The sequence below is a fragment of the Mastacembelus armatus genome, chromosome 4, assembly GCF_900324485.2.
Source record: "Mastacembelus armatus chromosome 4, fMasArm1.2, whole genome shotgun sequence".
Lineage (NCBI taxonomy): Eukaryota > Metazoa > Chordata > Actinopteri > Synbranchiformes > Mastacembelidae > Mastacembelus > Mastacembelus armatus.
In genome coordinates this window covers 23,435,676-23,463,420 of record NC_046636.1, presented here as the reverse complement: position 1 = coordinate 23,463,420, position 27,745 = coordinate 23,435,676, and the positions used below count along the sequence as shown (strand labels likewise).

The following is a 27,745-nucleotide window of genomic DNA, read 5'->3' as shown; positions in this document are numbered from 1 at the left end:
CTAAAAGCCTGTCTGGCTTAGGGCAGTCTGTTTACATTATGTACAAAGTTACATGACAGTCATTTAAACAGACAAACATGCAAGAAATGTATGTTGTGCCATTTACAATGTACAGTAAATGAACTTCATGCGACCTTTATCAGATCATTAAGAGATGTGCCTTAGGTTGAAGGTCAGAGAGGTTGCTCTCGGCCAATTTTACAGCCTCTTACTATAGTAAAAATGGAAATAAGTTGCATTAAGAGAGAACAGAAATTTGATTGCAATTAATATCACCTTTACAGTAATGTGCCTACAGATGATTCATTCCAATCAAACTGAATGCAAACATCAGCAACATTTACAATAGTTTCCTATCCTGTATGACATCTCATGCAAACATAACCAGTATTCTTAATTTTCCTTTCAGTCAAAACACTGTGCTGTTAACCAAACGCTTTCTTTAAATTATTGCTGTGGTACATCATTGTGACTAAAGAAGAAGAAAAAAGGACAAAAATGTAAAATCTAAAACTTTAATCTGCCTCCCACTTCTTTAAAGTGTGAGATATTGATTAAACAGAGCTCAAAAGCTCAAGTATGTGCATAGGATTTTTAATTCCCTCCTTCTATCTCTGAAATTGGAAAAGCAATTTTGTTAAGAAAGTTTGGAGGTGATCAGGAATCTTCCACTAAACAAGTAGCATGTGTCAGTAGTGTGTCTGTCAGCATCACACCTTGAAAGAAAGAGGTAATTTGTAGATTAACAAAAGGATGAGGGCATGCTTTGATCCCTTCTCTTTCTGATTCTCTTACAGCTATCCAAACTTTGTGGGAGCCTATGTGTAAATGCCTCCCAGCTCTATAGGGAAGTGGTTAATCAAAGCAATGGACTAGGGTGCTGATTACTGGTGGTCAAGAGACTTTCACCCTGATTAAAGACAAAGCAAAGCTGAGTCAAATAAGAGAAAAGGGTTCAGATGGAGATCAGGGATAAAGACGGCGAGTCTACCAGCTTGTCGTCTGTTTACAGACATTGGCTTTGTACATCACATAAGTGATGATGATAATTTAACATTAAGATTTAAATGAAGGTTTTGTTTCCTTTGAATTTGTAGTACAACAGATTACACAGCCCCTTCCTCTGCAGTTACTACTAATTAGTGAGCAAAAACATGGGAAAAGCCCAGAGCACAGTCAGTCATTAATACATTTAAATGTGACTATTAATCAGTTTTGTTTTGGTGGAGGAAGAGAAAAACAAAATCAATATAAGAAAACACACAACGCTAGAATCAGATTTTCTCTACAGTTTTCTGAAGATCTAGAAAATCATCAAAGAGGTAGTGGAGGTTCAGTAATCATGTAAATTTAAAGATAACCTGCACTCCTTGATAATCTTTCCTTTATACTGTTGCATTGTTTATGTACATAATTATGATTAGGTATATATTCTGGCTGAAGTGGCTGGGAGGTTAGGAGTGCTTTCATCCCAGCTCTGTGTGGTCTGTATTCAAGAGCCAGACATAGTGAGTGCTGTGGACACAAGCTCCAGTCTTCAGTGAGTAAATATATCAACACTGGGTAGGAAGTCATGAGATAAGAGGTCATCTGTCCTACCTTTGGCCCAGTTTTTTGTTTCCCTTTCACTAAACCATGTCTCCATCAGACCTACTGTACTTGACCTTTGCAAAATTGCTTCTTTAGACATTGGCTCAACCCTGTTCAGGCAGAGCTGTTAGGGGAAATGTTGCGTCTCGTGTGTTGAGTCTCATTTTAACTATTAAAACTTCAAAAGCTCCAATGCTCTCATTCTGACATCTTTTATTTGAGACTAGTTCTATGCTCAAATGAATCAAAAGCACACCAATGAATTTGTAAGTGAAAACATGCTTTCCTAAAACTTCAACATTTTACAAATTATCCACTGAGATCAAAAATGTACATCATCACAGCCCTATTTACCCAACATCTGACAGCCTCATACACATTTTATCAAAACCATGGGGTCAAACGACACACAATTCAAGGATACACAGGCAATTTCAGTATAAGATTTAAATCCATATACTGATATAAAACAGTATCACAAAAAACTACAGACTGCACATATGAAAAGCAAAACAGGAATGATTAAAACCTAATTTCCCTGTCTGTGTAAACAGTAGCCCCAGATAATTCCCTGCTCTACTATTAGAAAGAAGAAGAAGATTTGGGGAATTCATATGGGGATAATTTATTCATTTTTCTTACATCTCATCAGCATGTGGTTGCAGTCTAGTAGAGCGGTGGGGATCCAAGGTCACAGTAGCTATGTGACCAGTAATTGGGTCTACATGGAAATGACCCATTCTTTCCTCATGACTGCTGTTCAGAGACATGGTCTCCAACGTGAACCTCTCCTGGTCCACCCCCAGTTTTCCCATCAGTGCACTAATATCATCTAATCCCTGGTCTCCTTGGAAATGCTGATGCAGTGGCTCTGATTCATCCTCAGTGGGGAATGGAGGATCAATGACATGCAGCACACGGGAAGCCTGGAGGTTCTGCAGGGACCGTGACTGGACTGTGTGAGAATAAGACATCAAGAAAAATAAACAATTTCACATGGACATGCAGCTTGGCTTGTTATTGTGTTTTCTAACCTGGCACCATGGTAAGCAAGTGTGTGTCAGTGTGCTTGCATCAGAGTATTTGATATCAACTTAAAACTTAATAACCTTAAAGATTCAAACTCTTTCAAAACAAACCCTTTAGCACTTGGGGAAAGAGTAGCATTGATTGTTTTTTTAAATGTCAAACATCTTAACACATTACACCTTGCTGTTGTGCAAATTCTAATCTTGCCTCATAATTAAATATTGACATTTTACGGATTTGTCCCAGTAAATTTGATAATAAAGTAAGAATTCTAAGGTATCAGAAGCTGTCAGCAGAGCAACAAGTTAATAAACAAAATAATAATAAATGGTCTTGGTTCTCTGTGCAGTTTAAAAAGTTTTAAGTCAACAGCAAATCTTCGAAGCAGCAGAGCAGGCTGTGAGGCTCTGCGGGATTGGACCTTTCAAACTGTGGGTGAGGGTGCAGCTCTAACAAGCTTTTCAGTTGTGACAAAGAGGTGCTGGATTAGCTGGCAGGTGGGCTCACAAAGCTATTTGCTTCTGAAGGTTACTCACTTCTGACTGGGCTGAAGTCTCCTTGGCTGACCTTGGTGTCAGAGAAAGGCTTGAGGCTGGGGAACAGGATTAGGGAGAAGGACAGCAGGAGCACCTAAGAGTGTGGTAAAAATAAATGCAAGGGACAGGAGAAAAGAGTGTCAGATAAAGGATTATTAGAAATTATTAAAAAATATAGTAATTCATATTCCATTCAAAACAAAGACAGTTTCTATTGACTGTCTTGGGAACATGTTAATGTAATTTCTGATTCAGAAGAAACAGTAATCTCACTGCGCTCCAGCTGTGGGGAAAAATATCCTGTGACTAGGAAGTGGAGCTCATCAAAATTTTTAGATCATATATCTCATTCATAAAAATCTTCTTCACTCATGTTGCCTCAGATCTTGCACATGACTTTACTGCAATGATCAAATACAGTAAATGTGTCAGACGTTCAGACAGTGTCATTCTGTTTAAAGGAACTTTTTTTTTTTAAACTGGCCTTTCTCAGTGGCTGTTCCAGCAATAATGGTTGTTGGTATTTGAGTTGTTAGGAAAGCAGTGTGTTAAAGGATGAATCCGTTTGTTTATCTGCCTTGCTCACACGTAAAAGACATCCATACCAGTACACACGTCCCAGTTTGGACTGGCTTGTTAGATGTATTCATGACCAGAGCTTGCAGCCTGCGTAGCTGTTCCATCAGTGACCTGCAGAGAGAATGTGGGGGATGAAGGGGGGGGGGGGGGGCTATGTCATAAATAGTGCCAGGAGCTTAGAGAAATGAAAATGAGAAGGTCTGTTCTAAAACTACTTACATGTTGCATTTTTGCAGCTGTGACACTTTTCTCTGCAGCTCCTGGTTGTGTGTGTTGCAGGCAGCCATCCTAGACGAGAGAAAACAAAGCAAGCAAAATAAATTAGAGTCCAGTGAACAGTACGTATTGAGGAAGTAACTTAAAAGAGTACACAGGTGTTTTTGTATCTTTGCGTCTCATTTTTACAAATTACATTGACTTTGCATTACTGCTACATATATTCCAAAGTATACAATACCATATGTCACTGTTTAATCTCCCATCTGTTCAGTAGCTGAGTATCACATGCATGAAGAAATTTCTAATAGTCTCCCCTTGTGCTATGATAATATACTGTGATTTGATGCAAAAATGGATCACATATCAGAATGTCTCTGAAAGCTGATTTTTCTAAAATTAATTTCATTTTTTTTGTCTTCAGGTACAATGGGGAGTTAGGGCAATGACAAGTGGCAAAGGCCAAAATGAAACCAGGGGTCAAAGATACCACAAGGTGACATTCACTGTCTGTCACCTTGTGTCCTCAAGGTACAACAGGAAAACAATCAAAACATTTCTAGAAAATCAGTAGAGGAATGCACATTGCTTAGTAATAATAAGAATAATAGACATGCAGAACATCATTGTTTTGCTTGCTATTATTCTAATGTTACTCTTGGTTCTTACCTGCTCTCCAGCCCATCAATATACTCCTTTTTCTTCTTCCTGCTCTCTTGGGCAGACTGCTTGTTGCGAATTTTTCTGCGTATTTTCTTCAGAATCCTTTCTTCATACTTGTTGACAGAGGAAGAAACATTTTTATGATAAGCCTCTAGGGGATAAACTACGGCAGCTTAAAATTTCCATACATTTTTGGCACTGATTACCTTTGTGAGAGGTAGTTGACTGGGTAGAGTCACCCCCTCCTTTGCTAAAAGCTTCTTCTCGTCTTCATTGAGAATCAGCTCTTGAATGGACTGTTGGGATGGCTGTGGGGGCTGGTGATGGGATATGAACAGAATTATTTAAAACATCAACACTGCTGTTTGACCACATCTCTTCCCTCACTGCCCCTGATCTCTCCCTAGTGCCTCACAAGAAGCGCTTATATGACTTATATAAGGCCATCTTCATTATTCTCATTTCATGGTTAGCTCAATGTAATTATAGTGTGGGAACATAAGTTGTATTCTGCCACTTTCTCTTTCATCTTATTAGATTGGGCTGGAAAGTTGGGATCAATACCCGGAATGTGCTGAAATCCACATCAGTGCCTGCAAAACACTTTACTCGGCTTTTTAGTAATCTTCTGTATCGACTTGATGACCTCCACTTTTAGCGGTATGCCTATATATTTTAGGAATTGCCTGAATATGAAAAATGCTATTTAAAATGATGAAGCAGAAGGCTTTTGTTCCACAAATGCAATTTAGTGATCTTTCGTGAATTACCCATTCCCCGCACTTCAGAAACTAAAGGACTAAAAGTTTATGGTTCAATGAACTTTAACAAAATAATAAATTAAATGGGTCTTTTCTTTCTTTCACTATAAGACCACAAAGTGAAATGTTGTTTAGAAGGTGTGTTGCATACATCACAGGTATATAAACACTTTAAAAATAGGAATCTCATTAGCAATTCCTTACCCTTTGGAAAATCATGGATTTTAGTAGTGACCTACTTGTTTTTCACTGACGTACAGATGTGTACACACACACTCACACACACACACCTACACACACGCACACACAGTCCTCTGTCAACCTCCCACTGCAACCAGGATACACTTACCGGCTCCGGCGTGCCAGATAGAAGCAGATCTTTGACTGTTAACGGGAAGCCAGTGGACAGCTGCGGTCTATGAACATCAGAAGGATATTGTGTAATCCCCACCCTGTCCATTGGGAAACTGGGCTCCCAGCCATCTGCACTCACACACAGGGATACACATAAAGCATATGCAGACAATCGGGCAAAATGTTCTAGTGTCATTGTTTTGAATCTGTAATAAACTATAATAAAAAAAGTGAGAAATGACACTTTGAGCTTGAAGTGTGCTCAAATGCAGTTACTCTATTTGGTTCTCAGCATGTATACTTCAATATATAGTCAAAGATAATGTATAAGATTCTACCTTATCGTGTAATAACCACAACATATTGTGACTGAAATTTCAAACTCAGATTTCAAATTTCATTGATCATTCCATGCTGTATGATAGAGGTGTAATAGAAAAATGAATTCACAACAATTTTGATTGAAGACAAAAATGAGACAAAAAATAAATAAATCACAGGTTCCAGGCTCTCAAATGTGAATATTCTTCTTTGACAGTAAACTGAATATTTTGGGGGTTTGAACCTGAAACAAGACATGTGAACACATCGCTATGAAAGTGTGTTTTAATATGTTCCACTGTGAATGTTTTTATTGTGGATATTTGTGACTTACTGAGGACAGTGGAGGTGTTGGTTTCCAGAGCTGCCTTGGTTTGTGGCTTCATACCATAGCACCGAGTGTCCCCAGGGGGGCTTTCAGGCCGCTGTGGACTGTCCATCTGGTCTGAGGGAGGGTCCTCACTGATCCCACTGTCACTGGGAGATGGAGACCACAGAGGTGAGCCTGTCACAGAATCACTTCCACTTAGGAGGGCATTGAGGAAGTCATCATCTGCCTGTTCGGGCGGCTGCAGCATTTGCTGGGTGAAAAAAGGTCTATTATTATTCTGTCTGTGTGAGATGACAACATGGTAAGAGACTGGACAACAAAAAAAAAAAAAATGTCAAGGAGAACTATATGGTAGGTAGGAGGAAAACAGTTATTTGTAGCGTGTATGAGTGACATTAGTGATCTGGCAGTCTCACGCACAGTTGTGTCCTGGATCGGCCAGGTGTGATGGTGGGCATTGTGTCCTGTTTCTTCATGACGGAGAATTCCATCCTTTTGATCAAACAACCAGTCCAGCAGCTCAATCCCATCACATCCCTTAAATGAGATCAAGACATCAGATGACAACACACAGGACTATGTTTTCTATGAATTTAGAAGCACAGAAACCAAAAGTATAAAGGTTTCATTTACTGCCACAGCTTGGGACTGCTGTTTTATTGCCAACAAAACACCATGACCCTTTCTGAACATACCACTATGTACAATATATACACTATTACAATGTAATAAGTACGTCTGACTACACACAGAAAATTCAGTCCTTTTATTACCATGCAGACATTGGCATTTAGCTTTAGATGTAGATGTAACTTTAGTTTTTTTTCAAGCCTAAACTTTGCTCTGCTCATTTGACACAATCCTGACAAAGAAAAATCCATACCTGATCTGGGTAGTGCTCCATAATTCCTCTATTTTTGCGGCTCAACAAAGAAGACAAACCCCCAAGACAACAAAGATTCAGCAGAAATATCCAGTTAGCTTTGTTATGAGTAGCTCTGTCTCCGTTCCTAAAGAGTTTCCACTGTATCTCTCAGCTCTTTCTCTCAGGTCCAAAGTTTAAACTCCAACACAACACACCTAGCCAACTAGCTTGCTTTATCCCCATTGGCTACAAGAAGATATAATCTGATTGGTAGGCAGTTCCTTAGTACACAACTAAGGAACTGCTATGTCTGGAGAGAGAGGACAGGAAGACTCCACTAAGATGTAAAACACAAGAGTGGTCAAAGTCTGCTGTCTCTTTTCATTTTATTGTTTTGATAGTGTATTGACATAGGGATAACTCTGACCTTTGGCACACATTCATAACACAAAGAACATACAGTGGTCAGATTCTAACAAAACAAAAATCAACAATATTCATTTAAAAGTATCATGGAATAAACATATACAAGTACCAGTAATTAAACTATAACACACATAAGATTTGAATGTGTCTCAAATGATATTTATTAATTTATTAAAAATTTTACATTTGTTTGGTAAAGCATTTAAATAACACACAACATGACAGTTCATGTGAAAACTTGATTAATAATTGGAATATCCATCTTTAGAATAAGTGGTAAGAAGATGAAGTGGCCTGGGACAATTAAAAGCACGTTTCAGCCTTTAAGGAGTATGAATGAAAACATAATTGCACTGAAACTATTAGAACTCTCTCTTTAAAATCTATGTGCTTTGTTTGAGGCTTACATTTTTTTTCCATCCAAGCCCGAAAACCCATGAAGTAAATAAATAAATAAAATAAACAGAAAGGCTGAAAGCACCGAAGAAAACAAAAACAAAAAACCTATTAGCACGTTGAAAATCACAATGCGACATTTTAACATTATGTACAGATTAAACAAAAGATATTATTTGTTCTACCTGTTCCCCTTGTTTGTCTTTTTTTCTAAGCTAACCAGCTCCTGACTCTGGCTACATATTTAATGTACATGCATGAACATGGTGTAGATCTTCTCATCTAACTTTCAGTAATGTTTCTCAAATAGTATTTATGTCTTTAACTCTTACTAGCTTCTCACCACAAATTAATTCTTCAACGAAATGCTGTTCTTTAAGCGTAAAAATGAAAAATCTCCACGATCTTGCCTGTGAGGCATGCAGTTTTGCCAGAACCACCACTTCTCTCCGTTCCACCAAAATTTCACCCTGACATCCTGTCTTATCTGTCTACCATGTAGAAAGGTAGAATGAGGTCAGTGCCAGCAACCATCATTTTATCAGAGTTGTCATGTATTGCAGCTGGAGACGGAAATAGTTTCTTTAACTTGGGGGCATGGATCTACTGCTGCAGGAGTACAGCAAAACTAAACTATACATGTTAAATAAAGTGCAAAGATCATAGCATACAACTGTTCTGCTTTTCACTCAGGGGTACAGCCTCACCAGGTCGCTCAGTAGAGAAGTTAGATGCTGCTGCTGCGGCGGAGGCTTGTGTAAATCTGCAAAATCTCTGCACTGAGATTTGGTATGTGTGATAAGGTAGCTGTCAGCTGATTATCTTTCCCAGACCTGTCTAATAAATTTACATAAAAGAAGCATTACGTAATCATTATTACTTTCTTATCTGATGGAGCAGGAGTCCAAAGGGCAAGTGATTTTATAATTACTGCACAAGCTGATTGTCTAAACTTCAGTATTGAAATAAAGTGTTTAATACATATACAATATGGGCAGTGGGAACAGTAGGACCACCTTTTAAATCCCAAGCCCCTCCCACAGACCTTACATCTCACAGGTAAACATGCTATATTACCACCAGCCATACACGCACATCTGGTTGGCAGGTCACCTGGAGCGACGAATGCGGAAACAGATGAGCGGTGAGTACGAATATGTGTATGCAGTTAGACCCAGTGTGCACCCAGGATCATAGTACTAATCGGTTAAATGCTTGTGTTTTACTGTGTGGGTATGGCACATGGCTAAAAGGCAGGTTAGGAACGACATATAATGGGAACAGAACATGGGGAAATATGGTGCGTGCTCGTAGCGATGCCGGAGCGTAGTCGGCGTCCCCGTCCCCGTGTTGCTGCGCGCTGCGGTGCCGGAGCAGTTTAACAATGAGGGAGAGAGAGACTTCATTTTACTGCACACATTTAATACCTTTCCATTTAGAGGCTTACTTTGGACTAAGTTGTATAAATTGAAACAAATTGACACGGGATTGTCAGTGTTTTAATTTGTCAGGGTTTCATTTTTTAAATTAATGACCAAAAAAAAAACCTTTGAAATTTCAATTAGTGTCAGCTGTTCTTTTTATTTTCTAATTAGCTAGCATTAGCATGCTAAGACTATGACCTATGACCTAACATGTTACTGTTCTAAATGCTAGAAATAACTAATTTAGCATTATCATCAGCTAACAGTGTATCTGTGAAGCATGTAAAGTACCACAAGGATTTTTTGAGTAATTATTAGCATATCAGATCAGCTATGTGGCAATTGGCTCATTTGAATGAACTTTTTTGTGTGAGGAGGTCGACATCAAGGTTGAACAAATAGCTGATGTGAGATCAGTGATGCCATACTTTCTAGTAGACAGTCTAAATGCACTCAGAGACAAAAGAAACAAAGAAGAAAGAACAGAAAATGGTATGACATATAAATTGCTTTTAATATCCTAAGTTCAGCTGTACACTACTGCCAGAAACACTGAATTCATTAGTCAATTATCCGATCAACAGATAATTAATTAAAATTTTTTGGTTGGGTTATTATTATTATTATTAGTAGTAGTAGTAGTAGTAATAATAGTAGTGGTATTATACTACTAAAACTAGTTGTGGGGTCTAAAATGTGGCCCATGTGGTGCAAAGGTTTGGTTAAAAACTAATATTGTTTCAGACAAATTGTACAAATTAATACATATTGCCAGAATTGTCATTTCACTTTTCTCTGTGATTGATTTCAGTGCAGTAAGTGGAAAGAGTGGACTACCATTCCACCCAGGTTTTGCTGCTTTGAATCCCAAGTAATGGCAGACTTGGGTTTTGTGATATGTGCAATTTCACCTCATTTAAAATAGAACAAACAATACATTTAGGAAGTACTAACTCAGGAAGTCTTGTATGAGAGTATGAGAGTATGAGAGTATGCATGCCTGTTCTTACACACTCACATTATGAGGACTTAGCCTTCCTCATGAGGACCAGATGCTTATCACTATGTAAGTCAATGTAAAGTGCTCATGAAGAATGAAAACACTATTGTGTGTGAGAGAGAAGAGGTGGGGGTCAGAGACGTGAAAAGCTTTACTTTGGGTCTGGGTTGGAGCCGATGGGGGCTTGGGGATAATATTTTATATAAAAACCTTTCATTTGCCCTTCTGGCTAATCACCATTTCTCTTGCACTGTAGGTTTGTCTTGTAAGGCCACCTTAAATTTTACACTGTCCTGGACATGAGCTCAGGAGGCAGTGCTAAAACTTAGGAGCTTGTTTTGAACCAGGTATTGCTGGTATTGACTTCAGTTTTGTACTAAATTCAATTTCAGTTTAGTGAAATACACCAAAGAGTTGTTTCCAAAATATTTTGTTGAACACTGATGGTCGGAGTAGGTACGTATATGTAGTCAGGTTTAACAAACTTTATCCAGAATACAAAGAATAAATCACAAAGAAAAAGAGGATGTTCTAACTTTGAACAAAGTCTCATTACCTCAGGCATGCTCTACCTTTGCCTGCACTTCCTCTAGGTATTTCAAAATGCAGGTCAATTAAACCTGAAGCACAATATCAACTTTGGGTGTTTGTGTTAGCCCTGTATGACCAGTGTGTGAAGCTCCAGGATCCTGCGACACTGAACAGCATAAACTATTCAGAAAATGGTGGCCAGATGGAATAAATTCCCTAGCATTATCATTTTAAACTGTGCGTGAGCTTCTTCTATGGTCCCAAAAGCACGGTTCTTTAAGGCGAAGTCTGTCTGGGGACATCTGTGGATGTAACACACTGCAAAACGGCAGCTACAGCAGCCAAAGCTGAGAAGTGTGATTTTAAAAATAGTTTGCAGGTAATGGTAACACTGATTACAATTCCTTACTAGTCAAATAACAAGAGAAACTGGTTGTATAAAAATTGTCTGAATGGTTTGAGTTTGTCTTCCTTTGTGGTCAGAATCACTAATACAACTTTAACCTCCCTTTTGGCATCATTAACTTCATCCCTTCAAAAAATGGCTTATGTATATCATGCTGCATTACTCAGAAAGTGCCTGCCCACTCACTCAGCTCTTAATTTCACGAGTCCTTCGGATGATCTTTATACGGCAGGAGAAAAATACAGATTTTGTTATTTAGCCCCAAAACATTGTTGGGTAAATTAACTTATATCTCCAGTCTTCTGCTCTATCACACCAGCCATGATGACACTAGATCTACTGCTCAGTTTTTTAAAAATGTTCCTAGACTGTACTCTTGCTTTTTCTTTTCATGCACCCTGGGCATGAACATTTCCCTCTTTGAATACCATCTAAGGTCTCCTACAAACTGCTTTGAAGGAAACAGGCTGTGGTTTTATGTAACTGTTGACCTAAAGTGGAATATGTTAGTGATATTATTGGAGTGGTTTATACGTCTTTTTTTCTTGCTTGTTTCCCTTGTTGATGTTTTTCTGCATGTAAATGAACGTGGTGGAAAACCGTATGTGCTGCCATCTTTGCCAGAGCTCTCTGGAAGAAGATAGTGTGTATCCCAATGGGACCTTCCTTTGCTAAATAAAATACATGAATAAAATAAATATGCAGTAGGCATTTCGGCCAATTTTGACTCAGAGCAGGTAACTTTACAAATAACATTAATTATTACTCAGTTTTATCTTTGCCAGAAAGCCATGTTAATGAGCCAGAATGCGGAATAGCATCTGGCCCTGGCAGAGCTACAATGGCTCTGCAGCCATTATTATATTGCGCCTGTATCAAACAAGTCAGACACAGGAGCCAAAGAGGCTTGTGCTTCTTTCTGTGTCTATCCTTCTATGTATCTTTGTCTCTGCCTTAAGGACATGCCTTTTCATATGCAAAGTTCACTGGATTGTTTTGCCTTTTGAGCACATCATATAAATTTGATTCCATTTCTTGTGTGCATTCATGATGTGGTGGCACTGGATGGTTGAGTGTTTTTTTTTTTTAGCTCTTTCAGGTTGTTAAAGCTACTCTAGCCCAAAGTGTCCATGAAGTGCTTCTTTTACCGTCACACAGTACTCTGTCGTTAACCAGTCACTGTCTAGAACCCTGAACCATGTGCCAGTGTTTTTTGTGTAATGTCTGGAGGCCATTTTCATTAATTGCGTCACTGTCTTGATACAATTTGCATACAAAGGGAGTCTCCTTTTAGAAAAGACAGATTCTGTTTTCCTTTTCAATTATATAATATTCTTCGAACACTCTGTGCTTCAAGAACAGATTGAAAGAGGGTCAGGCCTTTGCTTAAGGTTGGCCCACAGACATGCTGCAGGGACTTCTCCCAGCTGACTATGAACGTCTGGATGTCAACCATGGCAGAGCTTAAAGGGTTCTGCTCAAAAGGACATCTGTGTTGTTTTGCTCTCTTGCCACAAGGAGCACCTATTTGCCAATAAATGCATGAAAGTGCGTTTCTTTGTTGTCATGGTTATGAGGCATTCCTGTTTCATGTATGTCCTTGGGTTTCCACACTAAAGGTATGTGTTTAGGTTTAGGAAAAGATTATGGTTTGGGTTTCAGGAGACATAGACATAAACAATAATGTTTCATGCTGAATGGAGCACCTGTTTTCTGATCCACTGATCCACCTCAAGCTATGTCTAGTGGCAACTTTAAATATTACATCACCAAATTCACACTGTAGCTTGCGTCATGCAGTAATTACTACTGGCACTAGCTGTCACCTATATTCCACAGGCATACATCCATGGATCCATGGGCAATTACTTCCTGCTCCTACACGTCAGAATGGGCACTGGGTGGTTTGACAATATTCAGATCAGATCAAGAGTCTTTCAAGCATTTTCTGGTAAGACCTTCATATAATGTAGCTCAATACAACACTATTAAAAAATCAGTCTCCAAATAATCATAGACACGAATTACACACACACACACACACACACACACACACACACACACACACACACACACACACACACACACACACACACACACACACACACACACACAATGGGGCAAGGTATATTTCTGACCAGCACGTAACTGCTCCTTTAAAGAAATGTTGCCAATGAAAGTATCTTAGGATAAACTGAACTGGTTACAAACAAATTTAAAGTAATATATATAGTTTGTTTCTTTAATGCGAGGAAATGGTATAAGCTAAATAAAACACTGCTTGGTGTCTTTTAATAAAAACAGTAACCTTGTGTTGTGTTGAATATTAATAGAATCAGTTACACACAACTATAGAAATCGCCAGAGGTGGCTGCCAAGCATAGTGATTCAATTTATCAACTTGTTTTTCTTCCATTTTAGCAACAATGGGTGCAATTCCTGCATGTAAAGCCCTGAAACATTTGTCTAACTATTATTGGGGATTGTGGAAGAAGCATCAGTCAGCCTTTAGGTTTAGGTTTGCTCTTTCTGAGGTCCATACTTAACATCTGGCCACTAAAGGGAAACCATTCAGGGAATGAGGATTGCAGTTTTATGCAGTGTTGCTATTTACTTGTTTATAATCCATGGGATAAAAATATTCAGATCCTTTACTGAAATATAAGTAGCAATAGACATCTCAATGCTATTTCATTACACATAAAAGACCTGCACTGAAATATCAATTGGGTAACAGTTTTGAAGTATTGCTGTTAACATATACTTAAAGTATTAAAAGTAAAGGTGCTGAGTTGACGTATGATAAATTATTAAAATATTACTGCCAATACCTTATTGTGAAAGAGCCTGGTAACAAGGTAGCACTCAAGTACAATACATTAGTAACATACAGTGGGTACGGAAAGTATTCAGACCCCTTTAAATTTTTCACTCTTTGTGTCATTGCAGCCATTTGCCAAAATCAAAAAAGTTCATTTTATTTCTCATTAATGTACACTCAGCACCCCATCTTGACAGAAAAAAACAGAAATGTAGAAATTTTTGCAAATTTATTAAAAAAGAAAAACTGAAATATCACATGGTCATAAGTATTCAGACCCTTTGCAGTAACACTCATATTTAACTCACATGCTGTCCATTTCTTCTGATCCTCCTTGAGATGGTTCTGCTCCTCCTGGAGTCCAGCTGTGTTTAATTAAACTGATTGGACTTGATTAGGAAAGGCACACACCTGTCTATATAAGACCTTACAGCTCATAGTGCATGTCAGAGCAAATGAGAATCATGAGGTCGAAGGAACTGCCCAAGGAGCTCAGAGACAGAATTGTGGCAAGGCACAGATCTGGCCAAGGTTACAAAAGAATTTCTGCAGCACTCAAGGTTCCTAAGAGCACAGTGGCCTCCATAATCCTCAAATGGAAAAAGTTTGGGACGACCAGAACTCTTCCTAGACCTGGCCGTCCAGCCAAACTGAGCAATCGTGGGAGAAGAGCCTTGGTGAGAGAGGTAAAGAAGAACCCAAAGATCACTGTGGCTGAGCTCCAGAGATGCAGTAGGGAGATGGGAGAAAGTTCCACAAAGTCAACTATCACTGCAGGCGCTTTATGGCAGAGTGGCCCGACAGAAGCCTCTCCTCAGTGCATGAAAACCCGCATAGAGTTTGCCAAAAAACACATGAAGGACTCCCAGACTATGAGAAATAAGATTCTCTGGTCTGATGAGACCAAGATTGAACTTTTTGGCCTTAATTCTAAGCGGTATGTGTGGAGAAAACCAGGCACTGCTCATCCCCTGTCCAATACAATCCCTACAGTGAAACATGGTGGTGGGAGCATCATGTTGTGGGGGTGTTTTTCAGCTGCAGGGACAGGACGACTGGTTGCAATTGAAGGAAAGATGAATGCGGCCAAGTACAGAGATATCCTGGAAGAAAACCTCTTCCAGAGTGCTCAGGACCTCAGACTGGGCCGAAGGTTCACCTTTCAACAGGACAATGACCCTAAGCACACAGCTAAAATAACAAAGGAGTGGCTTCGGAACAACTCTGTGACCGTTCTTGACTGGCCCAGCCAGAGCCCTGACCTAAACCCAATTGAGCATCTCTGGAGAGACCTGAAAATGGCTGTCCACCAACGTTCACCATCCAACCTGACAGAACTGGAGAGGATCTGCAAGGAAGAATGGCAGAGGATCCCCAAATCCAGGTGTGATAAACCTGTTGCATCATTCCCAAGAAGACTCATGGCTGTACTAGCTCAAAAGGGTGCTTCTACTCAATACTGAGCACAGGGTCTGAATACTTATGACCATGTGATATTTCAGTTTTTCTTTTTTAATAAATTTGCAAAAATTTCTACATTTCTGTTTTTTTCTGTCAAGATGGGGTGCTGAGTGTACATTAATGAGAAATAAAATGAACTTTTTTGATTTTGGCAAATGGCTGCAATGACACAAAGAGTGAAAAATTTAAAGGGGTCTGAATACTTTCCGTACCCACTGTATTTAGTTACATTGCACCACTGGTCTTTTGTACCTCAACACAGGACCCACATATATAAATAGAAACAATGAAGATAACAAAAAAAAAATTCTATAAAATATTGACATGTGCGTGGGAGGAGTGTTTGCAGCACCTCCCACCAATGTCTGCTTATCCACAACAGATGCTCAGAGGTCCTGAAATAGTCCCATTTCAATTTGCCCATAATCACCAGAGGCAAACACATCACCACTGTCACATATACTGTATATGCCATCAAATACTAACAATTTCACATGCCATGCTACCATTATGATATGACGCTTCCTACATATGTACCACAACTGCTTTTAGCAACCAGCAATAAAAGATGTGCAGAAGCTTCATCTGCATATACTGTGCCAATGCATTGAGATAGGCATCCAGCTAAGGTGGCCATATATCCAAACACCCAGAGCTATCTACTAAGCCATATTTGTTTGGATTGCAGTTTAATTTCTGTCAACCGGGATTATTAAGCGCAAATGTGATATTTCAGACACAGCTTTAGGGGTACTGGCAACAATTTATTAGAGGTTAGTCATTTTTTAGATTTGGATCTCCTTACATGTCTGGTTGCACTGTAGAGGAAAGGACGATGGAGTGTAACTTCCATCTGGTGGTTAGAAAATGTAAGTGCAGATTCAACCTTGGCTCAAGAGTCAGATATTTTCTTGTGCTATTGCAATACATATGCAACCTATAATGCAATGTAATGCAACAAGTTTTATTTATTTATTTAATTCATTTTTAATATTTTCGTAGATCAATTGTGCTTTCTTCTTCTCTAATGTTTTTCCATCCTTTTTCCTTTATTTCAATCATTCATTTTTAAATTCCTCTGTAAAAACCTGTCATTCTCATAGCATTTTTAACACATCCTTTAACGCTTTTGCAACTTCTGTTTCAATTTACTATGTAGGATTTACAATCACAATTTTCAATGATCAATTTGGGTGTCTGTGACATGTCCACTCATATTTTTGATGTTTTCAGGAGATAACTGTATTGATACTAAAACAGCAGCAATCCAGATAATCTTGAAAATGAGGTAGCCATAATAGCTTCTCAGGTGGCAGCAGTGACTTAGATTAGCATGAAAGACAAGATTGCTCTGCAGGCTGGCCACTTCTTTCCTGTACAACAAAATGGCAACAATCACAGTAGGTGACAGGATTCTTTCAGAGGCAGATGATAAAATGAATCTTCCAAATATCAGATTATTTTTTTTCATTACTGCCAATGACTCGTACATTTCTTTTTATCTTTTGAGTCAGCTAATGTGCAGCAAGAGACCTGGTGCATATCCTTGTGTGAACAGAGAGCAACCTGTTCAGTACAAGAGAGCCTTGAATTTGGATGTGTGTAGAGCCAAATCAGCCAGCTTCTATAAACCAGTCAGAAGTTAATAATATCTAACATAGGCTGGGATAACTGGGAATTTAAGAAATATTCAAAGTCTTATCGCTAATGGTAGGACATTTTTGGAAATGTTAGATGTTACATTTTTAGAGAGACACTTTTAATATCTGTTTGCTGCAGATCAAGTGTAACATTTACATAAAGATATTTTGCTAGCATATTGTGGGTGAAGCAAAGTTGGTGTAATCATAGTTTAGCAAATGATTATTAAGACAGCTAGTAACAGTGAGCCCAATTGCAAGAGCCAGCCAGTTTTCTGCCTCCTCCACTAATGACAACATTCATGCTGCATCCTAATTGGAATTAAAAGTGTGAGATTAGGCTGCTCAAATTCTTGCATAGTTTGTGTGCTTTTTCATTTCATCTCATTACCCACCACAGACAGGAATGTAGCAATTCTGGGATCTGCAGCCATTTCCAGCTACAGTTTCTGTACTTTTGTCAACAGTGTGTTGGAACAAATTCAGCCTGATGAAATGGGGGAACACTTAAATTAATAATGCTGGACTGTCATTGTTTTAAAGTGTAGTTTTAGGTGTTTGATGATCATGCTTAGCAAAGACCATCTGTTTAATTGTTGCAACAGGGCCAACATTAGGAAGCACATGTTGGAGTATTTCTCCTCGGTGGAAAAGCTCTGATCGATATTGAAGAGTTCTGCACTAGTTTTAGTCTGGGGACCTAAGGCCTGGAGAGAAAGGTGCGGCATACCAACTCCACAGTTCAGCCTGCACTTATCACATCTCATCAGCCTGTTAAGTCAGTGGTCCATAAAACTGTCTCCAGAGTGATTTGCCATCATCACATCACACCCTGATTTTCCTGAACAACACCTTACAGTTGAACGAGCACGCTTTGCAATGCAGAGCCAGAGCCCAGTGGTGAATTAGGCACCAGGGGACACCTCCAACTCTTACTGCTTATTAAACTACAACTACAGTTTCAGAACTTCTCCATGCCAGCCCAAGCAGAGAAAAAGCATTCCCTTAACAGTAAAGTGTTGCACACTTTGTTTTTTCAAGTTCCTCATTCACTCATGGACTTTAGCTCATAACTACATGACATATGGCAAGATAAACTGTGTGTATGCTTTTTGGGTCTATGCACATTGTTGCACAATATGCAAGTGAATTACTAATTGAGAAGAATAATGTTGAATTTGGATAACTATGAAGTGTGTACGAGCGTCTGCATGCCTTTTTTGAGTGCATGTCTACATGCACACACAGAATACTGAATGACTCCCTCAGCTGCCTTTGTCTCCCTCTGGGCCCTATGGACTCCCCAAGCTGAACAGATCGAGCCAGGCTGCCTTCCTTCCTTTCAGGGTCCAGACTGGTTAACAAGCAGAAGAATAAACTCCAGCCAGTTAAATTGTATGTAACTTTTTAGTTTGCACCAATAGTGTGACCTTTATTGATTTCTTGTCTCTGCCTTGAGCTTTACAAAACACTAATGGCATTGGTCAATAAAAAACCATGAAGTGGAAGTTCTCAATACCCCTCCCCCTGTGCTGACCACATTCCTAAAAATAGCCACGCCACCTTCTTCAGAGACTGCTGCCATGACAGCTCAGTACCCTTACTCAATATGTGCAACACTACATCCGTATTTGTTTCCTCACTACCGGTGCAAGTGGGCTAACACGCTGAGCCATTTGCCAAACACATCTCCTTCAGTTCCTGCTCCTACCAACTCCCATTCAGATGGCCAGCCACATCCAGTGAATACCCTGCCTCTTTTAATCAATTATTTTATGACACAGTGAATGGTACATAAAGTAAGACTGTGACTTGGACGTACAAATCGAAAATAAACCACAGTTTCAGTATCTGCATCTTTCACAGCACTCTGGGACGTACTGGTTCAAAGAATTACATTCACATTTCAAAAGAACAACTGTACAATAAAAATGTGTTGTGTGTGCGGCCACCACCCACTGTTTTATTGACTGTAATGTCAATGTGTACCCCTGCCTGCTCATGTCTTTCCCTTTACACTTGCACTTTTTGAACTTTGCAGGAACAAATATTATGAGCCGAGTTCAATAGAGCTGAAATTATCCCCATTTCCCTTCCAGAGAAAACAGTCCTGATCACTCTGCTTCTGCTGCATACTGAGACCCTCTGGATGTGAGCGTTTCCTTGCTTCACAGGTATATTTTTGAACCAGAGCAACTTTCACATAATGTTGCAGCCATTCATAAGTTGAAGCTTTGGGAAGGGACCCCTGTGGTGCAACTCTTCCAGAGTAGTATAAGAAGCAGCAGCAACCAGCAGCAGTATTGATTCACTTTGCAGCCTTGAGCCTGCTGTCACAGGCTGTATATCACTTTATTTAATCTGCTGTTAAATAGGTTGTAATTAGAAATCTGTCCAGGACATGCGTTTCAGTTAAAGGGTCAAACTATGCATTGTGCTTTAGATTTGTCAGTGCTGTTCTCATTTCAGTAGTGTATTATTTTGATGGTGGGTTTGGATCTGAGTGCTTTTGACAGTGCCTGCAAAAGAGAAGGCAAATAATGCAAATAAACTGTCTCTTGGGGGATTAGCCTGTGTGCTGTTTGAGAAGTGCTTACAGTAAGTCTCCTAATTGTGGTTAATGTTTGCTGGTCCCAAGACTCAATCTAATGACTGATTGCAGATTGCAAAACCACTTGCTTTAATATTGCACTTGTCACTAGTAGTATTTTCCATACAACATGGTAACCTATTATCTTTTAATTTCTGCTATTTAATGGAACAGAGCAGGCAGCTTGTATTTATACTTATATCGGGGTTTAATAGGGTATATGTTTCATCCCTGTGAGCATATATTTTATCAAACAACAAATATATTGCTGATTTGCAAGAGGAGGAAAGGGGGGGGGGGGGGGGGGGGGGGGGACGTCACAGCCCTTTTTATCTGAAAAAAGTCCAGACCTTAATTTTACAATTTGCGACCCAAATCAAGTGGGTACTGCCTTCAACATATACTGTCTAGACTTGCTGAGCCACAGTGAAGGGATAGAAAGACAGAGTGAATGCTGTATTAAAAGGACGAAGTTGATTTGACAGGTGCAAAAAAAAAAACTAATGTAAATGCATTTACACAGAATCAGGACTTTATCTTTTGTCCCCTGTCACTTCCCTTGCAATAAGGTCAGGTACAGTGACAAGTAAACTCAAATATAAATATTTTATTAAGATGAATCTCTGTAATTAAAATTTGAATCTGACATTTCTAAACACTGCTCTAACACATCTGTTAGAGCAGTAGCCTGCATATCAACTTGTCCATGGCCAAAAGTCTCTAATTTACAGTCGACAACATTACCCAACCAGTAACTTTGGAGATTTTACTTTAAGCATTTTACTTAGTGTAATCATGACACACGTGACATGTGTCGACCTCTTATTGTAAGTTTGACTCATGCACATTATTACCAATTCGTGGTTAGTTTCGTTCAACTCAAATGTGTTTCTTATGCTGTCAAATGTGTGAAATGTTTCCTCATACAAAATGTTTTTTAACTTGTGGTGCAACTTTTACTAAATAGAAATAGTGACAAAAATTTGTATTTTTATAAACATGCCCAGTTTGTTAAATCACACTTAAATATGGACACAGAGTATATTTGAAACATTTGCCAGTCTGTTGGTTGAACCTGCTTTTCTAAGGTGAACTACTTCAGAAAGGACACTGGGTGTCGCTCCAGAGTGTCTAATCTCGCTCCTGTGCGTTTATGCCGCCACTATATCGCCCCCCTGTAGCTTTACACTGTGTGTGCGTGTGTGTGTGTGTTGTGTGTCGGATAGAAAGTCAGCCTGGTTTCCAGCTGAGTGCTTGCTCTCTCACAGTGTGTGTGTGTGTGTTGTCATTATTATCCACTCTGCTCTCAGCTCAGAATGGCCAGATTCACTCAGACTGAAACAAGAAGGCAGCACCATCCACAGCAGCCCCAGCCCGCTCACTCCAGCCTGATTTTCACCGGACCGGGGGCACCACCGACCCAACAACCACTACTACTTATCCCACATCAGCACCAGTACCCTCAGATCCCATTTCCGAAACCCATGAACGGGTCAGAACCCATTTCAATTCATCCGGAGAGCGGCAACATGAAAGACCAAGATGCCATTAAGCTGTTTATCGGGCAGATACCGAGGAACTTGGAAGAAAAAGACCTGAAACCCCTGTTTGAACAGTTTGGGAAAATCCACGAACTGACAGTTCTCAAGGACCGATACACCGGCATGCACAAAGGTAACGTGTCGCCCCTGAAATAGCTGCGAGGCCCAAAGAATCGCTCATTATTACCTGTTTCTTTTGAACTGATTTGTGTCGAAATAGAAACGCGGAAAATGCGGACATTTGGCACTAAAAACACATTTTATCAGGCTAAATCCAGAGATGATGTCAGTCTACTATTCCAAAACAACCACCAACATCGTCATGTGCATCAGTGTTTACATAGTTTTAATTGAAATTAATAGGGTTTGCTATTTTGTCCCAGTTTGTGGTGTTTTGTTTTTTAGTATAAGTTTTACGCATCAATAAGGCAAAATATTTTTCAGTCTTTATTTTTCCTTCCAAAGCCTAGAATTCCTCATTTTTTATTACACAGCCAACCAAAATGGAAGATTTATAAATATAGGCTATTGAGTGTTTTCCATATCACGAATGACTGAGTGACAAACTGCTCTAGTCACGTTTTTTTTTTTTATTTTTATTTTTTTTATTGCTTTTGCAGAGTATTTTCTTAACACGCTCTTAAGTGGGGCAGAGGCGCTCGGGAAAGATGCATTTTTAAAGAGTCTTCCCTTGCCAGTCCCATCTTTTGCGGAGAGGCGGCATCATTTATTCATCCATATGCTTTCTTTAACATCTCCCCATGTGCGAATGGAGCGGGCTGAGTGCAAACCCCGACACATCGAAATCAGTTCAGAACCACAATGTCTCCAAAGGGCGTAAGAACTGTCACAAGATGACGGACGCCGTCGCGGAGAGTGGGCAGTGCTGCTGCGCCGCTTCTGCTGAAATGGAAGGTTGGGGAGGGGGCAGCCTGGGGAGGGGACAGCCCGGGGAGGGGGCAGCCTGGGGTGTAAATCCAGTCAGCTCACTATATACACTGACAACTTCCACCTTCCATAATGAAGTTGGTTATCAAGGATATATGGTGTAGAGCTCAGTGCCTGGGTGGGAAAACCATTTCACAATACGTGGTCTCTGTCACAGTCCACACAGTGTAGATGTAGTCGTCATCATCATCACCACCATCATCATCGTCAGACATTAACACTCTCAACCGACTTTAATTTTGTTGATTACATTTCCTTTCTAGTTGCGCTTAGCCTGGTTAGACAAAGCCCAAACCTCTGGGGAACTGTAGAGCTTCAATATTGACAGTGACATTTAGAAGCGAGTAACGACAGTGGTCAGTATAATCAGGTCTAGTTTCATTGTGAATAATAGTTTTAACAGATTGGATTAATATAGACTGTTGATATTGTTTGTAACACCATGTTTATTATTCAAACGGGGACAAACCAATTGAGTGCCTACAGGGGTTATGACATGCTAGTTGCTTTTGCATAACATTTATGGTTCAATAAGTGATTTTATCTAAGGCTGGCCACTACATTTCTTTCCCCTCACCCTCTGGATTCATTATATTGCACTCCTGCAGAGCAGATGTTATGTCAAGGGTGTTAGTACAGGAGATAAGCCTTTTATTGCAGTGACATTTAGAAAAGACAAATGACAATCTGTGACAGTGATGCAAATGCCGTTTGCGAAAATTGCAAATAATGTAATGTTTTTATGACATCCAGAATCAGCATCAGACGATGTGACATTAGTTACCATTAGTTCTCCACAATTGTCACAAACCTTTATTAGGTTCATATCAAAAATGTTAAACAGATTGACACTGTTAGCACATTTTACTGACTAAAATAAGAGAATTTCAGCAAACAACTAAGTTTAATTAAGTGAGGTAATGAAAAATACAGATGAAACAGGAAAATCCCACAAAGAATACACACACACACACACACACACACACACACACATACACACACACACATACATATATATAATTATTTAGCTTTTTAATTTTTAATGTTCATGTTAAGAGTATGTTGACATTAGCTGTTAATTAAAGATATTTGCTGGAGGCTACAAAATTTCTGTTACCACAGTTGGATCACAAAATGTTAGGTTTGCATTTATACAGGATTCATATCAGAAGTATGATTAGATTATGTTGCTTTAGTGTCTATTAGCAACATGTTTCATGAAGATATGTGCCTGAGTGCAGTACAGATGCTACAGTGGATGTTGTTAGTTGATAGAGGCAAAGACTCATTTGACATTCATTAGTATGTGTTTGCATGTGCATGTGTGTGCATACATAGACAAAAATGTCATTGCTCTGTGTTGCATAATGATTGCAGTGTTTAGCTGTTGAGTAATTGCTGTCTTATCATGATGTCAAGGAAATGACAATTTAGACTTTGACAAACCAAAGACAATAGAGCTTTAGTTGATTTTTATATAATTCAAGTGTATCATACGATATGATGCAATTATAAGTAAGGAATAAATTTAAAGTTTTTATTATTAATTGTTTACAATAGCTTCTCTGCAGATTATTATTTTAACTATCATTAATCATTAATGTCCTGGTGGTAAAGTAAGTATCTGGAAAACAACCTTTTTATGACATTTAAAATGGAGATATACAGCTTGCATGATCTGTTCTTCAGGCCCCTTTGTCAGTTTAAAATGCATAACTCAAATCCAAAGAGGTGTTGTAAGAAAGTGAAATCCCCTTTTTATAAAAGTAGATATAACAGAAAACTACATCCTGGAAACTTGTATTTCTATTGTACATCAATCATGAGGTTTGTTACCTTTATTTTTATCAGTTCAATAAATAATACATTGACTTGCAGACAGATGAGATCACCTCTAAATAAGTAAATACTGGCTAATTCCAGATACACTGCTCAAAGAGAATGTCTAAACTTATGCCTGAACTGAAAAACATCTAATTAATTTTAGAAGAGTCAGTCAAATTAAATGGCTTACAATGTAATGAATCCTGACCACACAATTAACAATACATAACCAAACTGTATGTGTCAATGATCTCTGATGAGGTTATTTTATATTTAATCATGTTATTAAGCAGAAAAGGATTATGAGCACGGAAACACTGGCACAGCAGTCTCAAAGAGGCACATTCACACAGGGAAATACGCAGTAGTAATGGACAGAGGGATAAACACACGCACACACACACACATTTTTTTCGCATATTAAATGCTGTGTCTCAGTAGTCATTGCACTTATTCTGTCATTTTGATTTCCATTGCATCTACATTGCATTTTGTGTGTTTTATTGTTTCCTCTTATGCAACTGTTTCCCCCTTTGGTAATCCATGAGGGAAAACATGGAATTAGTTTGTAAAGCGTGATAATAATGCATGGCCATAATAACTTGACTCAAGAGGATTAGCAAATGTGCATTGTCTGAAGCAGCAGTCTCTTGGGTGATCAGCTGGTTGCCTCCCTAAACAGTGACTGCCTCTGCCAATTAAAAATTTAGTCTAGTCTGCCTCTTCAAATGATTAATTCTGCCCACGCCGTCGATGGCCTGCCAATTATTGTTGCCCAATTGGTATTAATAGGTAGAGGATTTCCTGATGTTGAATTTATCACAGGCTGTGAAAACTTCTCCCTTTGGCTATAATTAGCGGTCACTTATAGCATATAGAGTATACATTTATACATTTGTGCATATGCATATTTGCATGCAAAGCCTTACTTCTATTTTCTTTGTGTGTGTAGTTTACCATTTTTCAGATTTTTTCATATTGACAGTTATCCTTTGAAAACCTCAAGCAATGCTGAATCTGTTTCAGTGTAGATTTTTGTTGAATTGCTCTAATTGTCTGGACAGGGTATATCATATGAGCTAGGGTCATGCAGTTAAGTGATATACACTCAAACTAGAGAGAAGTTTTTTTCCTGCAGGTTTATATTTGAATCTGCACAGCAAAAAGACAGACAAAACAATTCCTACGCTGCTCCGATCTGCCTGCCAAGGCAGCCCAGGTATCAATATTAAGCTAGTGTCGGGTATCATTGTGTTAATGCATTTAGAAATGGACCGGGGATATTGCTGTAGACCCAAGCCAAGCAGAAGCATATTAAATCACAAAATAATCTAATGAAATATTTATTCAAGTTTTTATTTTTTCTCCCACTGAGACAGTCTGATGGCTAGGAAATCTCTCTGGCTTGTCTTCCCAATAAAAAGCAGAGAAGGAAGGAAACAGGAATGGTTGGAACATAATATATGCATCAAAGCCAAAATGATATGGCATTAATGAGAGTGTGGTTTCCCTATATGAAATTATACCTGAAAGGCAGTAGTTGATTAAAGCGAGCTCTGGTTGTTGAAGCCTTTCTTTCCTCTCTGATATGATGGAAGTGTGAGTGCATATACACATCTACATATTGCGCGTACCTTATGGAAGTGTCAAAGATCACGGCACTGCTGTAGGACAGCATGCCTCCTGAGGAAACAGATGGGATAAATTCACTGACAGACCGTAGAGAGAGCTGTAGAAGTGACATGGATTGTGACACACTGTGATGATACTGCTAATTTAACAGATATCAGTGCAGCATAGGTCTTTTGCTAGTATGATGATTGTGTGGTTATTAATGAAACTACATTTCACAAAGGTCTTTAGAAGAAATGAACTCTATTCCACCTGAGTACAGCAACACTGAGTCGTGGAAAAACAATTTAGTCTCTGGCTTGTGCAGTGATTCGATTTAACAAATCTGGAATAAAATCTTCTGTCAGGGCCAGTGAGCGAAGGCCACCAAGCCAAGCTAATGCAGTAACAACACTCGCTTCACAATCTTTAAACGTCTGTAAATATTGTAATAAGCAACAGGGCTTTCCTCATAAAAGATGCAGCAGCTCAACTGGTACTGACAGGCGCTATGGGCCTTGACTTCAGGATGAGGAGCGCTGCCTCCCTCTCTCTTCTCATGTTTTCTGTTCCAAGGAGATTGCCAATCTGAGAAGCCAACAAGACCGTGCTCTGCTGGAGGTTAGTGTCCGCACACTAAACTTACCTGGCTTTTATTCTGTCTCTTTGGCCTTATTTCCCCTAATCCTTGCCCTAGAGAGTCTTTCAGATGGATTGATTTCCTGCACCGACGTAATATTCAATATGGTTTGCAGTATATTACGCTTTCAATATGTTGGAAGTGCCATTATTCCATGACCTTTGTGGAATATGTTTGCTCTTAATGGGTGACTGGAACAGGGACAGAGATGGGAAGGTATTGTGAGGTCTCAGGGAAAACATGAACCAAAACTACTACAGACAGAGTCATTTATGAAACCTACTGCAAATATTTATTTTATTAAACTGAATAAATAAAGGCCTGTGGTGGTTTGTTGTTTGGATTGTGGATTTTGAACATTTGCAGACATGATGTTCATGGTTTGTTTGTATTCACCACTTGGCTACCTAAAAGCAAATTCACTGGTGATGGTGTGTTCACCTGGTGTTTCTTTGTGCTTGTGCAAATGGTTCAGTGATATTATTGTTGTATATTCTGTAGTGCCAGAAAATAGATTGGAAAATGTGGCACTGGTATTTAAAAATGACCAAACATCAACCATTTATAAGTTTTTAGACTTTTAAATATTAAGTAATAATAAAAATATTAGGAGATACAAGAAGAATTCATTAGAACAGTGTTTGGGTGTTTTTTTTTTTTTTTTACTTTTATGGGTTGTGCTAAAAGTATTTTAAAATTTTAAAGGGTGGATTTTGGACTGAATTATTTTTGGCATGTTGCAGGTCACATTTCTCCTTTAAAGGTAGAGTCAGTAGGAGCGTACCACCTTCTTGTTTATGCACAAAGGTCATGGTTATTTCCTTAGTCTAAATAAAAGGATAAAAAGTTATCTATCTTGAATGGGCAGCTTAGCGGAGAGTGCCATTGCCTACAGAGCAGGGTATACTCTTGGAGGGGGGGTGCAGGAAGGGGTTATAAAGGCACAGGGGGAAAAGAGTGGCGGGGGGGGGGGGGGGGGTTGTTGGTGGTTTCGGTGAGAATAGCATGAACTCTTTAATGTTGTGTTTGAGCCTGGCTGGGCACAGATTCATTTTAGAAGGAAAATGAAATAACAAGGGAGAGAGGAGAGAGGAGATTTTAATGCAATGTTTTGTGATAATCCCTCTCCATTTTGGAATGGTTCAGGAGAACTCATGCGATAAAGCCTTGTACAAGCTTGGAAAATAATAAGTTATTTGTCTTGCCTTATAGTACTGTGCCCTTGGAGGGCTTGCTAACCC

At 39.1% G+C, this 27,745-nt stretch overlaps 2 protein-coding genes across 23 annotated transcripts in view; one reads left to right on the top strand and one right to left on the bottom strand.

Moving 5' to 3' along the window:
• Positions 1-1,786: 1,786 nt before the first annotated feature.
• creb3l3a (cAMP responsive element binding protein 3-like 3a) lies at positions 1,787-7,417 on the bottom strand. Its single transcript, XM_026305210.1, has 10 exons — positions 7,264-7,417; positions 6,801-6,917; positions 6,384-6,630; positions 5,724-5,857; positions 4,820-4,930; positions 4,620-4,726; positions 3,954-4,022; positions 3,761-3,845; positions 3,156-3,249; positions 1,787-2,545 (listed from the first exon to the last, which is right to left on the bottom strand). The coding sequence occupies exons 1-10, from the start codon at positions 7,282-7,284 to the stop codon at positions 2,229-2,231; spliced, it is 1,302 nt and encodes a 433-aa protein (XP_026160995.1). The 5' UTR covers positions 7,285-7,417; the 3' UTR covers positions 1,787-2,228.
• A 13,839-nt stretch (positions 7,418-21,256) lies between these two features.
• celf5a (cugbp, Elav-like family member 5a) overlaps positions 21,257-27,745 on the top strand; it is a 168,374-nt gene continuing 161,885 nt past the window's right edge. For all 22 annotated transcript variants that reach the window (XM_026304928.1, XM_026304920.1, XM_026304933.1 and 19 more), the window contains exon 1: positions 21,257-21,614. In XM_026304928.1, coding sequence (XP_026160713.1) covers positions 21,257-21,614 — 358 coding nt within the window. The remainder of the gene's footprint in view (positions 21,615-27,745) is intronic.